Source organism: Hemitrygon akajei, chromosome 29 (assembly GCF_048418815.1).
Source record: "Hemitrygon akajei chromosome 29, sHemAka1.3, whole genome shotgun sequence".
Taxonomy (NCBI): domain Eukaryota; kingdom Metazoa; phylum Chordata; class Chondrichthyes; order Myliobatiformes; family Dasyatidae; genus Hemitrygon; species Hemitrygon akajei.
The window spans coordinates 27,026,447-27,043,139 of NC_133152.1; the positions used below are offsets into that span (position 1 = coordinate 27,026,447).

The 16,693-nt window shown below is 41.4% G+C and overlaps 1 protein-coding gene across 4 annotated transcripts in view; it reads left to right on the forward strand.

Moving 5' to 3' along the window:
- LOC140718370 (segment polarity protein dishevelled homolog DVL-1-like) overlaps nt 1-16,693 on the forward strand; it is a 139,664-nt gene that overhangs the window by 81,749 nt on the left and 41,222 nt on the right. Inside the window, exons 1-2 of one of the 4 annotated variants that reach the window (XM_073032001.1) lie at nt 1,631-1,759; nt 14,235-14,650. The exons of 2 other annotated variants lie outside the window; for them this stretch is intronic. In XM_073032001.1, the coding sequence (XP_072888102.1) occupies nt 14,485-14,650 (166 nt within the window). In that variant the 5' untranslated portion in view covers nt 1,631-1,759; nt 14,235-14,484. Of the gene's footprint in view, nt 1-1,630; nt 1,760-12,587; nt 12,688-14,234; nt 14,651-16,693 lie in introns of those variants that run through there. One more of the 4 variants, XM_073032000.1, reaches the window with a different exon arrangement.

Consider the following 16,693-nt stretch of genomic DNA (forward strand, 5'->3'; position numbering starts at 1 on the left):
TCAATCTTATTATTCTTTATATGACATTCCGTAAGAACAACCTTTGTTATAGGTTCCACCATTTTATCTGCACAAGGTATTAGACCAACAATTCAATAGTTTCGCTGCTCCTCTTTTTTAAATGGTAGGGACACATTTGGTACTTCCTGATTCACAGGAACAATTCCAGAGTCAATAGAATTTTGGAAGATGTTAGCCAGACACTAGATAATGTACATCCCAGTGTTTTCAAAGTGATGATCAGCTTCTTGAAGTTTATCTACTTTTGACTTAACCATTTTCTTGATTTCTTCATTCTCACAAGATTGCTGGTTCTCTGGTATTTCTTAGAGGTTATTTATGTCTTCTTCCTTAAAGTCCCTCGCAATTTCCACAACCCCTGTTATAATTATTCTGTCTTTCTAAGGGACTCACATTTGCTCTCCATTTTTTTTTACACACACCTATAGAAGCTCTATCTCTTTTATGTTTCTTGCTAGTTTCTTGTTTCTCTTTATCAATTTCTTTCATTCTCTGCTGGGTTATAAATTACGTCTGGTATTTAACCTGCTGCAATTTCAGGCCTCTTCCTTGGAGTTAATACCATCTTTGAATTTCTATCAGCCATGGGTGGATTGAATTTCTTGCTGGAACGGAAAATATTTTTCTGCAAATTATGCATTGTTTCTTTCAGTTTTCTTCTTTATCCACCATCTGTGTCCTTAAAACATTTTTCCTCTCTTACTTAATGTTTGTTTCTGATTCTAGTGAACAGATTGTGCTAGACCTGGAGACACCCACTTCTGGCAGTCATTCCACAAAGGCAGACTCAGAGGATTCAGGGTAATTGGTGAAGTCTCAGGATCACAAATAATTAAACACAGTTAAGTGTTTATTCACAGGGTGAAAGGGGAGTTGATGGAACATTACCATCCAAAGGGATTGATTTTGGAGATGGGTTACTAGGATAGAATCTGAAAATGGACAGCTTAAATCAAGTCAAATAAAATGAAATGTGTTTGAAAGAGAGAAATGACATTTAGGATGTGGAGTAAAATGACCTTGGGACAATTTGTAAAGGAAGAGCATGATGTGTCACAACAGCTTCCACTTACCTTTTCTTTAATGAAGCAAAATTATCCAATGTTATGTAGAGTGCTAAACATACATACATACCCATCATTGAGGGGGTGCTCATAATCGTAAAGAATACCACCAAAAAATGAACAGCTGCCCAAAAGAGTGGTGGAGATGCAAAAAATACCTCACTGAGAACTGGATTTGTATGAGCTCTGAAGGGCTGTTGACTGAGTAGTGGATATGAGATGATTTAAACAGTTAAATTTTGAGCAGCAAGTCAATAGCAAGGAAATACCATCACCAACAATGGATCGATTAAAATTCACGTTGTTTTGTTTGGCAGGATATCTGAATGCGGTTGAAATGGCAATAAACTTGGATTTGAAAATGGGGTATTCGCAGGAGGCCAGAACTGGGGTTGGAGGAGAATACAGAGATTGAGTTGTGAGGGTGATGTAGGATAGAGCAGCAGGGTGCAGTATTCTGGCTCTCTGATGTTATTGGCAGTGAGTTCCTGGTGTGTCTCTCCATCTCTACAAAGCATATTTTTATTTTTATTCTTTCGCTATAGATGACTGAATGTTCTTGGTGTTATCAGATGAGAGACTGACTGCAACAAGCCCCCTCAGTTCTGCAGTCTGACAGATGAATACTGTGGTGAAATGCAGGGCGAGGATCTGAGGAATGTGAGAGGAGCCAGGTGAGACCATTTAATCAGAGCTGCTATTCTTCTCTCACAATGTGCTCCACCAATTCCATTCTCACCCCTCTTAGCGCTGTTGTGACAAGCAAATACCTAAAATTAATGAGGATTTTAACGCTTTACTGGATGTTTCCTGACTGCTTACTGAAGACTGCTTTGAAAGTGCTTGATATTAATTTATATGGTACCCAATTTGTTCAGTTTATACTGCAGTGCGGATGCATCCAGGGGTGGCAGATTGGCTCAGCTAATAGCTCAGTTAGTTAAGGGGCTCTGGATCTCTTTTCCGACTTGATGAAGTGGCATCGTTATGATAATGAGTAGTACTTGAGGGCCAAAGGAAGGTACACACATGGATGCTGGTGGAATTGGTGCAAATAAATGGAATTCTGTGTCTGTGATTACACATTTGAGAAAAGCTAGAGGATGCAAAAGAATGGAGGTTCGCGTTCACAAGAACTCAAGGGATGCCACGGTAGTTTGGTAGTCAGCACGACACTATTACAGCTCGGAGGTGTTCTGGAGTTCTGAGATCAATCCTGACGCCGTTCTGTAGGTCTTTGAGTCCTGTGGAATGCATGGGTTTTCTCTGGGTCCTCCAGTTTCATCCCATGGTCCAAAAGCCTACTTACTTACTGCCCATTACGCCGCTGGCATTTCATGCATCAGGGAAGGTCCTCCAACTCTGTCCATCCATACTGTCACCCAGGTAAAGAACGGGTTTGCTGTTTCTGTAACAAATTGTCTTAACCTGTCAGGATTGTTAGCCCTGAGCTGAATCCCCAACCCTGGAGGACTGATGGACCACTCTTCATCTAGACTTTACCCTTTGACCTGTTTGGCATGAGTGACCCTAGCAAGAGCCATAGCACAAGGCCCTGACTCTAGCCAACATAGCTCTCCAGGTCATTGAGGCTATGGACCTCTTGGAGGTCGAAAGACACACCAGGTAGGTTAATTGGTCACTGTAAATTGTCTGGTGATTAGGTTTGGGCTAAACAGATTTGTTGGGGCAGTCTGGCTCAAAGGGCTGGAAGGGCCTTCTCCACTCTGTGATGTGATACGATGGCCTCTGTCGGACAGAGTTGACCATGGATATTGCGTCCTAGCTGTCTGGGTACGCAAGCCTGTATAGCACAATATGGAGAGCAAGCTCCCCCTCTCTATGCATCTGATGAACCCAAAGGAACGGCAGATACCGATACAGTTTGGTTCCGGCAGCATCGTGGGAGTTGTCAGTCAGTGTTGAACTCAACGTAGGAATGTTTTAATGACCCCAGCTCTGGATTTTTCCCTTGGGGTTTACTCCCATGAGTAGCAGCAGCTGTTTGAAATCAGAGTTTGAGATCAGCTCCCCATGCTGTAAATTTGAAAAGCAGCTCCCTGAGTGGATAAGGCCAAAGTATAAAAAGTAGGGCATTACTTATAAAAGACTTGGCTGATGGAGACAGCTTTTGAGATGTTTTGTTCCAGCATAAAGAACTAATATTGGGTTTACCAGGAGAGGAAACCACCATTTCTTGATGATCTTTCTTGTCTGAGGAAGTACAAGTACAAAAAAAGATTTGGAAAGAGAACAGGGAGATTAAAAGGTAACTTGATTATGGTGTTTAAAATGAATGGATGGTTGCCTTGACAAAGGCTTGAAGAGCTAGATTGTGGGGCAAGGAAAATTCAGTGTCTTCAAGGTATTGGGGCACAGAGGTGGAGGATAAAACTAAACAGTTTTGAAACCTCTTGTGGCCAGAATTGATGTTATTTAGGGAAAAGTTTTTAAAAAAAGAAATGAAATGTATTGATTTTGGGATGAGGGTTTTGTATTGGAATGTTACGCTTTAGTTTGAAATTCTGTATAATGAGACCTGGAATGGGGTTTGGTCATTGGACAAAAAGAGCAGAATTAGGCCATTCGGCCTTTTGAATTTGTTCTGCCATTCTATCATGGCTGATATTTTATCCTCCTCAATCCCATTTCTACAAAGCTATAAAACATAGGAAGTCTGGTAGAATTAGCTGTGTTAGCATTGCAAGTAGATTTTGATTATTCATGAATCCTATCTTTTTTAAGCATATCTGTTCTTGAAAATCAAAGGAGAAAGTACATGAACAGACACACAAAAGAGTGCAGTTGCTGGAATCACTTCATTTCTGCTTAGTGGTCTAAGGAATCATTGAATCAAATCAGATTTACGATCACTGTCTTAACGTCGTTGTTTAGCAGCAGCAGCAAAGATAAAATTGCTAAAAATTACAAAATAAATGGTATAAAAAAGAATGAGATTGGCCCATGAATCTGTGAAAACTTTCATAACTCTGATAGCAGAGGGGACAAAGTTGGTACTAAAGTGTTTAAAGTGGGTCATCAGGCTCTTGTACCTCCTCCCTGATATAGGAACACGAAGTGGACATGTCCAGGCTGATGAAGGTTCGTAATGATGGTTCCACCTTCTTGAGGTGTTGGCTCTGAAAGATGTCCTCAAAGGTGGGGGGGGGGGGTGTAAATTGGAAATATCACATCCTATTTACCAACTTGTTAAAAACAAAATACTGTAAATGAGTCCCTTTCCCTGCAAGTGTTTAATTCAATGGAGTTCACTAAATACAGTGGAAGAACACTGAATATCCTGCTTAATTATCAATTCATTGCATTTTTATTTTGTTAGCATAAAAACACAGCATAATGTCCTGTGTTGGCAAGCCCCTCCTTGGGAAGAGCCAGCATTGAGTTCCTTTCAATTTTCTTGCTGCAACTCTTCTACTGATGTTGATGGAGGTAATAAAATGGATTAGGAAGTGTTTAGACCAGCAGTCATTGGTGCCTGGATTGGTGTACAGACTTTGTTGCAATCCCTTGCTCAGAATTGATGTTATTTGACAAGTACCTGTACTTGAACCAAAGTGTTGCAATGGTATCTTGCACTTAAATGTCCCTTTCACTGTCCCTGAACATGTTGGAGTCAGGTTCAGTGTGGCTGCAGTGTGTAATAAAAATTGGCTGGAGCAGATTGGAAAGGTAAAATGATAATGCTGTTTTCACAGATTCAGTTATTTGTCATTAATCGGAAAGAACTTGGTTATCTGATGTAATGCGCTCGTAGGTCTGCTGTCCTTGGTTCAGGGGTGTCTTCTTCCCCGTCCTCTGCATCAGTAATCGCCTAGGAAATCTAGTTTACCTGGCGGTCCAGGATGGAGCGAATCCGACAGGTCACCTGCACAAATCCCCAGAGAATGGGGGCAAAAGTGTCCCCAACATTGTCCTCATTCTTTTAATCACCTTTGGTTGTGGCTGTATCAGATGATATGTGGAGCCAAAAGTACATGGAAATTAAGTACCATGATGTGGTATGGTCATATCTGTCCTTGGTGTTATGAAAGATCAGACCAGCAGCTGGACATTTCCACACTACATGTCCATTGTGGAAGAATACTTCCAAGTTATTGCCTTTGACCACAAAAACAAAGTTGGGGCTGTGTGAAAATTAGACAGTGGTCAGTGCGAAATCTACTGTGTACACTGCTGCACAGGGACATTAGATTAAGTGAGTTTGTTCCAAATGGTCCAAATCAATGTCTCATTGTCTGATCTGGCCAACAAGCAGCAAGACCTTGCTTGGCTGAGACATTGTCTCCCAGTCAGAGATTTCCTCTACAGTGACATATCACCTCCAGTGTATGCTGCCTCAGAGCAGTTGCAATGGGGAAGAAACGGTCACCCACCTCTTTGCACACTGTGGATTTCTTAGAGGATATGGAGGGTGTGTCCTGGTTCATCCCCGGCAGCTGTGTAACAGAAGACACTCATGAACTGGCTATTCCCTCGGATGTACGGGGGCACCACACACACACACACACACACACACACACACACACACACACACACACACACACACACACACAAAATGCTGCTGGAAGGTCATTAACTCAGTGATGGACACTCTTTAGTAATCATCAGACTGGAGAGATGAATGCACAAAGTTGTGAATGTGGATCAGGCACAAGGTAATTATTTGAAAGATAGTAATTTTTAAAAAATGATACAAGTCCCATACAGAATGGGACAAATATTTGAGAATAAGGAAGTTAAACAAATATTTTACATCTGTCTTCATGGCATACAACACAAAAAGCCTTCCGGAGATGGTGGGGATTCATAGGCTTGAGTCAACTTGCAGTCTGGAAATGGCTGACATAAGAGGAGCTATTGAAAGGTTTTAAGATATTCATGGTGAAAATGGCAGTTGCAAATGTGAGAGTTCAGGTGCTGCTGGATGCACCAAGCTTATAGCGCTTTGTTTTTGTGACTGTTCTCTACAACAAATCCCATTTCAGGTTCTGAACAGTTTGCCCCTGCTAACTTTTGAATGTTCTTTCACTCAAAAGATCTTCTTACGTGACCTATTGCTGAGATATGGACCTCCACATATCTAAGCAAAGTCAGACACTTGAGCCTTTCTTCTTCTGGCTTGATTGCCTGTGGGTGTTTCGTTACAACAGCTGCCTCCATCATGCAAGTTGTTTGAAGTGTTGTCCGGTGCATTGGTGACTGCAGTGCACCCTGCAGGAATAATTTCTAAGAGAGTGGCTATCTGTCCTTTACTTGCTCTGTAATTAGTGGCTTATTGTTAATACACTATAGCTTCAGGATTTTAGAGATGAAAGGAGAAATTTGCTTAAGGCTATTCATCTGTGCGTATAGTGATATCATGACCATTTTTAGTGGAGCCTAGATACACTTGTTTACAAACCAATGGATACTGATGGGATGAAGGTGAAATATCTGTTTGTGTTTCAGTTGTTAACTACCTTTGTATCTCGTGGTGTCCTGAAGATATCTGTGCTTAGTCATTGACTAATCTGTTGAGATAAATTATTATTATTCGTGAGTGATTTTAAAAATGGAATGATAGTCAATCTTGGTAGTAGAATTAATTATAGTTTAAAATGCAGTGTTAAACAATAATAAATGCCAGTACTCTTGAATGGTAGAATATACAATACGTAACATTTACCATCTCTAATGGCATAATTTAAAATTCTCATCATGCTTACGTCACTCTCTGGGTCTTTCCCCACATACCTTCATAACTTCCTCAAGTATTATAACCCACAGATCTAGGTTCAATAGTTCAGTGAAATGTATGCAATATACAAGCTGAAATTCTTATTCTTTGCAGACATCCACAAAAACAGAAGAGTGCTCCAAGGAATGAGTGATAGTAAAAGCATTAGAACCCCAAAGCCCTCCCTACTCCCCCCCCCAGCAGAAAAGCAATGACCCTCCGCCTCTCCCACGAGCAAAAAAAGCATCAGCATCCTCCACCCACCAAGCAAATAACAGCAAAGCCCCCAAGAAAGATCACGGTCTGCAGTACAATGAAAACTAATTGTTCACCCAACAATTCAATGTACTACGAATCCCCTCTCTCCCCCTCTCTCCCCCTCTCTCCCCCTCTCTCCCCCCTTCTCCGACCCACTGTTCTTGATGTTCCATTTTCTGCCGCAACAATTCAGTCGGCAGCACCAGCGTAGAGTCAACTTGTCCACAGGGCCATGAAGCCTTGGAATCCCGAAGGCGCACTCGTTTTCTAAGCCATGTCCGTGGGATATTGAAAAGCGGCTGGTTGTGAGCCCCCAGGAGCGGGGCCCGCCACCGCAAAGAACCGACGTCTGAGTGTAACTCTAGGTCAAGGTCTCTGACAGAACCCATCCACTTTGAAAAGGAAAAAGAGAGACAATAAAGGTAGAAATTAAGCTGTTTACCTAGATGAGTTCAAAGGAGTCACTGTTAAGTGCCATCATAGCTTTGCCCCTCACACAGCCTTGTGGTGTTCCAGTTTCTGCCTTTTGAAAAAACTCAGCTTCCTTTACACCACAAATGGCAACTATGTGGCTCATCATACAAGAGCTAAGATAACATACAAAGAATGTTTTTGAATGAGATGCAAGTGAGAGAAGAGCAAGAAGCCAGGGGAGACTCACGAGGAGTCTAGATTAGACCACAATTTGCTCTCCATATACCTTAAGTGTTGTGATTATTACTGAGTCAGTTTGAGGGTAATACAACCCCAAGTGCAACAGATTTGAACAGGTTGCCATCTGTCCCAGTACCATGGTAATTGATCCAAGCCTAATGCTAATCAGAGCCAGTGTCCAGGGGGTCGAGTGCACTTGGGTTTTGCACAAAGGTCACTTTCGGGTGTATGATGCAGACTTTGTATTTCAGTCAGCCTTGACTGCCTCTCTCCTTCCTTCTGCACCTCTCTTCCCCATTGCCCTTATTCTGCCCTCCCAACCTCTTGCTCCCTGTTGACTGGATCCTTAGTGGATCTTATCATGCCAAGTATTCACATACAGGTTGTCCAGCAGGAATCCCTAGTAATCAGTGGGCCAGGCAGTATCTGTGGAGGCAGGGACATGGTAGACATTTTGAAACCTTGTATCAAGGCTGAGGTGAGCGGAGACGTCAGTCCTGATACAGGGTCTGAGCCTGAAATGTCAACCATTTGCCTCCACAAATGCTGCCTGAGTCTCCATCATTAAGTAATAAATGCTAGTATTATAGGCCAAGTTCAGTAAAATAACACACTGTAATGAGTATTTAACGGTTGCTGAAGTTCTGTGTTTAGTATGAATCGCCCATTTTGGAAAGGTAAATTCATATCCTGGCTTCAGAAGTAATTACTTCTCTGAGATGGTGCTTGTTCATTAGTGTGACAGGTTGAGTACCCCTTATCCAAAATTCAAACCTCCAAAATCCAGAAATCTTTTATGAGCACTGAGGTGACATTCACAAATGGAAAATTGCACAGAGCACTGAGAAACTTCCCAGGTGATGCACAAGTCTCTGCACACCAGAGACAGTTCTGAGAAGTGACCTCACGTATGTAATGAAATGTACATTAGAGTTTTAAAGATTTGTGATGTTAAGCAGAGAAATTCATTGTTGAGTCTGCCAAGATCGTTGCTGATGAAAATCTATGACTAAGTGTAAGACAAACACTCTTTACTGGAGGTGCATAAATTCAGAGTTAGAAATGATGATGATCCCAAGCTATCCTTATTGTATGTTGCAAAATTCAAAAACTTCTGGCCTGAAGCATTTCAGATAAGGGTTACTCAACCTGTATGGGATTTGTATGAAAGATACAAAAAGGCAACACCTACTTGTGCGTCACTTTCAAATATATCAAGGCAAGAGCAATGTTCTGGTGTCCTGTTAAACAAAGAGCATGGCTACCTGAAATTTGACATTCAAAATAAATTTATTATCAAAGTACATATGTGTCTCCATATGCTACTCTGAGATTCATTTTCTTGCGGGCATTCACAGTAAATAGAAAGAAACACAGTAGAATCAATGAGAAACTGCACACAAAGAAGGACAAACAACCTATGTGATAAAAGCAACACATTTTGCAAATACAAAGAAAAAACCCAAAATAATAATAAATAAGTAATAATTACAGTACTGAGATCAGGAGTTGTAGAGTCATGAATGCCAAGACATCTATGTACAGCACATGAAGATGTTGTACATATTGTTGAGTTAAATGTTGCTGAGTTTAATGGTGGATATTTTGAAATTAGATGTTGCCCATTTGGCATTAATTTTTATGAATTAATCACTCATGGTTTACTGCTACTTTTTATTAAGTTAAATTATTTGGATGCTGCCCAGTTTTGTGATTAACTTGTGCCTATGATACTTTGAACGATTGCACTCTCAGAAGTGACCTGTCATAGTTTACAGATGTCCTCACCAAAGCCAGTTTTGTTGGGTAGACCATGTCATTTGCATGCCATGCATTGGACTCCTGAAGCAAAATCTCTGTTCAGTGCTCTGACAGAGGAAGTTGAAGGAAGAACCTTCAGGGAGAACCTTGCTCTTGAAAGTAGAAAAGGAGCATTCAGGATGACACTGTGATTCTTGACCCCATGAAATAGCAGCACGTGAATGTCACGTGTACAATAAATATGGATTTCTATAATAAGCCAATACTGGGCCCTAGCGACTGCTAGGGGTAGGTAATGTAATGTGAATTAAGATGACAGAACTCAAACAAGTACTTTATAACCATCAATTTGTTTTTCTCATCAATTAAGATGACACCCAAAATCAATTCCAATGAGGCAATGGGACTGAATTAAAATTTAGTGTTTGCATTAAACTATATAGGGTTCAGTGACATTGCACATGTGTTAATGGACTAGCAATCTAGCAATCCGGAGGCTTGGACTGTTGCTTCAGGATAACAGACTATAACAACTGGGGCATTTCAGTTCTGATATTTAAATAAAAATTAATATCAGAAGTTGTGACATCTAGAAAATCAGCTATCTCTGAAAGAAAGTCTGCTGTGCTTCCCAGTGACGTCATGCCCACAGCAATGTGGCTGATGCCTAACTGCCCTCTGACATGCTCCAGTACATCATTTGATTCAAGTGTAGTTCAGATTAGGATTTAAATCCTGTAAGCATCACCCACAACCTGAGAATAAATAAAGAAAAAATTAAACTGGGCATCCAAGGGAATTTCTAATATAAAATGTGATGTTTATCTGCCTTGATTTAGAGGATTGTGATTCTCTCCTGTGAATAGTACAACATGCTGTTGTGTGAGGAATGTGACAGGAGGTGTTTTGGCATGAAATGTTTTAAAATGCAAAACGAAAATGTTAAGACCTGGGAATTGAAATTCAGGTGGAGACTGGGTACCATCGACAATCTGGCATAAAAGAATATTTAAAGGAGAAAGAATGCTTGGTGAGAGATTATGTGAAGGGTTTCTTCCTTTTAAAAAGGGCGGCTAATTGCAACAAAGCAGCTGTCTGACAAATATGAAATGATTTATCTTGGAATGCTGGATCTAGTGAACTGTACAGAATAGACAACTCTGCTTAATCTTTTATACAGCGACAGGTGGGGAAGGGGTTGCTAAGGTGAGCACCCAGAATTATTTTATGGAATGACATTCTGCTTTTCTTTTCTTCGTTTGTGTTATAACCACGTCGCAAAGACTGCTTTGATAGCTGGCAATGCTTTGTGACATAGTGAGGCACAATATAAGTGTGTGGCTTTGTTCTGAGCATATTGAACATTGGTGCCTTTAGATGGTCTGGATATTCTTGGATCAGAAAGGCGAAAGTCCCTATCGGTTGCCCTGCAAAGCTGTGATGTAGGAATTGATTAAAGAGAAGTAAGCGGATTGCTCGTGATCAAGAGAGCTCGCATTTTGAGTTAAAAGGAAGATTGGATAGGCTAGGACCGAAGGAGGCTGAGGGGTGAACTTGTAGAGATATCATCCAGGGTATACACTCAGGCCACTTTATTAGGTACACCTGTATACCTGCTTGTAAATGCAAATATCTAATCAGCCAATCATGTAGCAGCAATTCAACACATAAAAGCATGCAGACATAGTCGAGAGGTTCAGTTGTTCAGATCAAACATCAGATTGGGGAAGAAATGTGATCTATGTGACTTTGACTGTTGAACAACTGTTAGTGCCAGACGGGGTGGTTTGGGTATCTCAGAAACTGCTGATTTCCTGGGATTTTCATACACAACAGTCTCTAGAGTTTACAGAGAATGGTGTGAAAAACAAGAAAAAAATCTATTGTGCAGCAGTTCTGTGGGTGAAAACTCGCTAATGAGAGAGGTAGGAGGAGAATGAGCAGACTGATTTAAGCCTAAAATAACTCAAATAACCACACCAACAGCAGTGGTGTGCAAAAGAACTCTGAATGCACGACACATCGAACCTTGAAGTGGATGGGCTACAGCAGCAGAAGACCATAGCCATACACTCAATGGCCACTTCATTAGGCACAAGAAGAATAAGAATAGCCCTTAACTCAGCAGTAGAATTATCGGGGCACTGTCGTGACGGTGTTTCCGTAGCAAGCTATTCTTGTTTTTACAAGGCCAAGTTGCTAGCTCGATGCTCAACCCAACTTGGATTTGAACTCGGGAACCTTCGCTCCGGAGTCCTGTGCTGATATTATTGCGCCACCAAGCAGGACATTAGGCACAAGAAGTATCTAATAAAGTGGCAATTGTGTAGATAAGGTGGATGATCCAAGTCAATTTCCTGGGGTAAGGGAGTGTAAAGCTAGAGGACGTGGATTTAAGATGAGTGGGGATCTAAATGGGTAAATTGCTCACCCAGAGTGCAGTGAGTATATGGAAAGAGCTGCCAGAAGCAGGAACAATTACAATGTTTAAAAGACATTTGGCATGTACGTGGTAGGAAAGATTTAGAGGAATATGGAACAAGTTCAGGATGCACTTTGGCACAGGCAATTTGTGTCAAAAGGCCTGTTCCCATGTTGTACAGTTCTGGGACTCTAGGTATGGACTAGAAGTGTGATAGCTTACAATTGAATAGCCTGCCTGTACCATATGGGTTCACAGAGCAAGCTATACTATCAGTGAGAAACAGCACCTTCAGGGGGAGCAAAGAACCTGAATTTCACCAAGAATCAATACAGAAAGGAATGGTGAGTGAGGGAACTAGAGTGTGCTAGTCAATTAAATAAAAATATCTGGTATAGCAGAGAAAGAGTTAAACCTTCGGCTGGGCAGTCCAATACCTGTCGATACAAGACAGTGCTTCACTCTTGGTGGAATTTATTCAGCACTTTTTCATAATAGCAGGATGCCTAAGGCAGGCACTGATGGGCTGAGAGAGAGAGAGAGAGAGCTCAGGGAAGAGAAATGATTTGCATAAACTGTTGCTATTGGATTCTTGTCAGATGATGCATCTGCCCCTCTGCCTGAAGAGCAGGAGATCTCTGCCAGTAGATTAATCTCATTGTGTCATAGGTACAGGAGCTGCCGATGCAATCATTCTTGGAAAGACTGATGTGTAGAAATTGGCATGCTTACCTTTCGCCCTGCTTTCTGGGAAGTTAGCCTGCTTTACAGTAAGTGTTGCTTGATGTATATAATGCAGCAGACAGAGCAAGCTAGACTTTTAGTCATTGGTAATGTGTTTCGTTTGCTGTTCCGGTGAAGCATTTCTTTTATTAGTGACTATAACGTTTGGGTATTCACATCAGCAGGCAGTTGGCTGCCAGGCTGTGTACTTGCGCCCAGCAGGTCCATATTGCTTCCACTCTTGCCTAGCTAATCAGGCAGATATTATACAAATTAGTATCTTAATATTGAATCAATTGTCCCAACAGAAAGCACATTAAGGTTTCCAGGAATAGCCCAAGTCTAACTCTACTTGAACAATGCTGTTTTGTAAAATTTTTGGATGTTTTTGAGGTTGGGGAGAGTTTAAGGGTTAATATCCTGCAGTATGTCTACAAAAGTGGGAGGATTATTTCAAATGAATTACTAGATAACAGATTTAAAATCTTAAATTGATGTTCTGATTTGTAATGCCAACCTCTCCTGCCCCAGCTATCTTTAAGGTAATGTGAATTGAGTCGGTTAAAGATGTATTGAATTGATCACTATTTTTCTGTAACTGGAAAAAAACCAGACTATTTTATTCTGATATGCAGAATTGCTAAGTATTCTCTGCAAAACAGTGTTCTGAGGAATAAAACATTAGGAGAAAAGCAAGCTCATAGCAGAATGGCATAAATGCTTACAAGCTGTAAAGAAATAGAGGATTCAACCAGCTAAATAGTCTGCTTTTCCAGAATGTTTGAGATCAAATTGTACAGTATAAGCTATTGTATGTGTTCCAGCCTTGTTTTCTATCTGTTATGATTTAATTGAAGAACTTAATATAAAACTGCATTACTTAGGTCTTTTCAGTTCCAGGGAGACAAAATAATTGGCAATCACATCCAGTACAGTAATACTATTTAGTAAAGAGCGGTTTAGTGTCTTTCCTGGGGCTAGGTTATTTAAATCCTTTCAATAACAAACCTGGATGCTTGTGAGTATTGGTATGATGAGACTTACAGATGTCCTTACCTGTGAGAAGCCCGGGCATTGGTGGGGGTTGAGGGGAGTAATAGTACCTGGCTTATAATTGCTTTGATGTCTCCACACACACATTGGCCAACTGATGTTGAGGCTGCTTTTTGAAATCATACCATTCTTTTTTCAGCTCCCAGTAGTTCATGTGGACCATGTACAGAGACCTGTTGCAAAATACTCAGTAATGCACCGTGTGCAGAGGTTACTTACGCCATGCAGACCAGCAAAGTTTCGTTACCTTAAGTTAGTGAAGAATATAAATCAGAGTAGACTATTTGGCCCCTCAATACTACTGCATTTACCCCAGTGAGAATCTTTACTCCTGTGACACATTTTGTCACAGTATGTGCTGTGCCATGTAACCTCATCCTGAACAGCAGATCTGATGTTGCAGTTGATTCTAGAGCTCATTCTAATCGCAGACTGCAAGCATGGGATGTTTGTACAAAATCATAATTTGCCATGCAACGAAGTATGATGTAGTAGGATCATAATGGTTGTACATTTAAGTAACATTGTCACTTTCCTGCAGATTGTGTCAGCCACCATTCAAGAGCCGACAACAGCACAAACAGTGATACCAAGAGAACCTGTGGAAGGAGTGGTGGATTTACCACTGTGCTCTTGGGGCTTCCTTGGATCTGTTGGGCCTTCTGCTGTACAGTAGTAAACACTTTTGCACTGCCTCTGTGGGATTACAGCTGACCTTTCTGCATTTGAAATAGATCATTTACTGTAGATCACGTGCGCACTCAACACTAACTGTGTGGTGGACATCAGCGATGGTTACATCAGGGCTTTGGCAGTGCTTTGGAAGGAACAGACAGAGAACAGGGTCTACACGGCGCCCGGCTCAGTCAAATCAAAGCCTCCAGTCTACACATTTCTTCCTGCGACCACTGCAACCAGTGAGGTGCTATCCTGAAGCACCACCCCAGGTTTATCAGTGTGGGTATAAACTACTGAAGAAATGTGGCACTTTCCCTTCTCCTCTTCAAATGGGATTCTGCCTGAAGTGTTCAACACCAAACTAATCTGTTGCCTGCTGGCATTTGGCATCAATATTTGAGCTCATCACAGCAGGGATTTAATCAGTTTGCAGCTATTGGTATCTGTACAGACTCAGGGCTGCACAATTCAAAGGAAAGGCAGTTGGTCCACTGGTCTATAACAGCACTTAGGAAAGCAAACCCATTGATCGCATCCTCCCTCTCCTTTTTTTTCTCCAGTATCCTCTCTTAAACCTGACTCCAATCCTCCTTGACTGCTTTTTTTCCATTAACATACACCAAGAGGCGATTTAAGTCACTGGTTAACTTATCAGCACATCTTTGGGATCCCACTCCACACCACCACTAAATTGTCCATTTTTTTTTTTTTGCAGCCTGGTTTGAATTCCATGTTCATTTTTTTTTCTCTGATTTCCTGCAAGCATTAATTCAAAACGAGACTTCACAGGCTCTGCCAACCTACATCTTGGCGCACACACTCAGTGACCAATCCTCATGTGCCAGTTTTTGCACTGGAGTGTTGTCAGGCTATTGAATAAGGAGGATCATCGTAGCCAGGCAAGATCATTTCTCTCACAAGCATTTTCCATTTACTCATAGTCAGGAGCAGAAATCCAGATTTATTTGACTACCTCTCGAACCAGGAATTTTGAAATCCTGGGATCAGCAAGTTCTGTCCAACCTGGGAATGGAATCTCCATCTTGTGTTTGGTCTGTCTCAGCTGGAGAGTGCAATATTAAGAGCCAGTTAACCATGAAAGCTTACATTTAGCGAACGGCTATGTCCTTTCTTTCATAAATGAGACATGGTATTAGTGCAGCCGACGATGAATGATTAGCTTAAGTGAGGTGGAAGCACAGTGTGCAAGTTAGTGAAGAAGCAGAAACGGGGGCAAGACCCTCAGGGGGGTGGGGGCTGTGGCAAATCATTCAATTTCACATGTAGTTTGGAAATTGCTGTGGGCAGATATTGCGAAATCAGTTTCCAAAACCGCTTGAATGTGAACACAATTGACAAGCTGATTCTGTGTTAGGAAGGTAATCTTTTTTTATTGGTTTCTACAGCTGTCTGTCTTACAAGTGATTTGTCTCACTGGTAACTGAAGCAAACCCTAGAGTCATGTGTGACCCTGCAATGAACTCAGACCACAACTCCCTTAAATACAACTTCTGCCTGTCTCAGTTCCACCACAGCTCCTCCGCTACTGAAACCCGTATCCTTCCCTGTCTTGCCTCCAAACTTGACAATGTTGGCTCTCCAATTTTCAATGAACCCGTTCATCCAAAACTCTGCTGCTCCTGTGTTAAAATCACACCAATTCCCATCAGCTGTCACCTTCTATTTATATCTAATTTAAAGATACAGTGCAGAACAGGCCCTTCTGGCCCAACGAACCGCACCATCCAGCAACCCATCTATTTAACACTAGCCTAATCACAGAACAATTTACAGTGACCAAGTAACCAACTAACTCTGGACTGAGGGAGGAGACTAGAGCACCCAGAGGAAACCCACACGTTCACAGGGAGAACGTACAAACTCCTTACAAACAGTTTTGGAATTCATTAGGCTACCATGGCACCTTCTAAAACTATGTAGGTAAATCATAGAGCCCTAGATAAAATATATGCCAGACTCTGAAAAGAAGCAAGCATAGATGTGGAGGCCCACCATGCCCATGTGAAGTATTATACTGATTTACACTAATTTCATTTGCCTATATTAGAATTCTCTGTGCTTGAGTTTCTGTCTAAATGCCTCTAAATGTCCTTGCTTAATGGTGTTGGTCCATGGCATAAACAAGGTTAGGAACCCCTAATCTAGAGGTAATACAGACCTGGTGTTTTATGACCTGATCCTCAGTGCATGACAGTTTCGGAATAAACGTAGGGAGCAGCACCAATCACAAAAGCCTTTGACTCCCATCAGCCAAGAAAACACTACCTGAAAATTATGTTCCAATGGCAGTTCTTCTCAGCT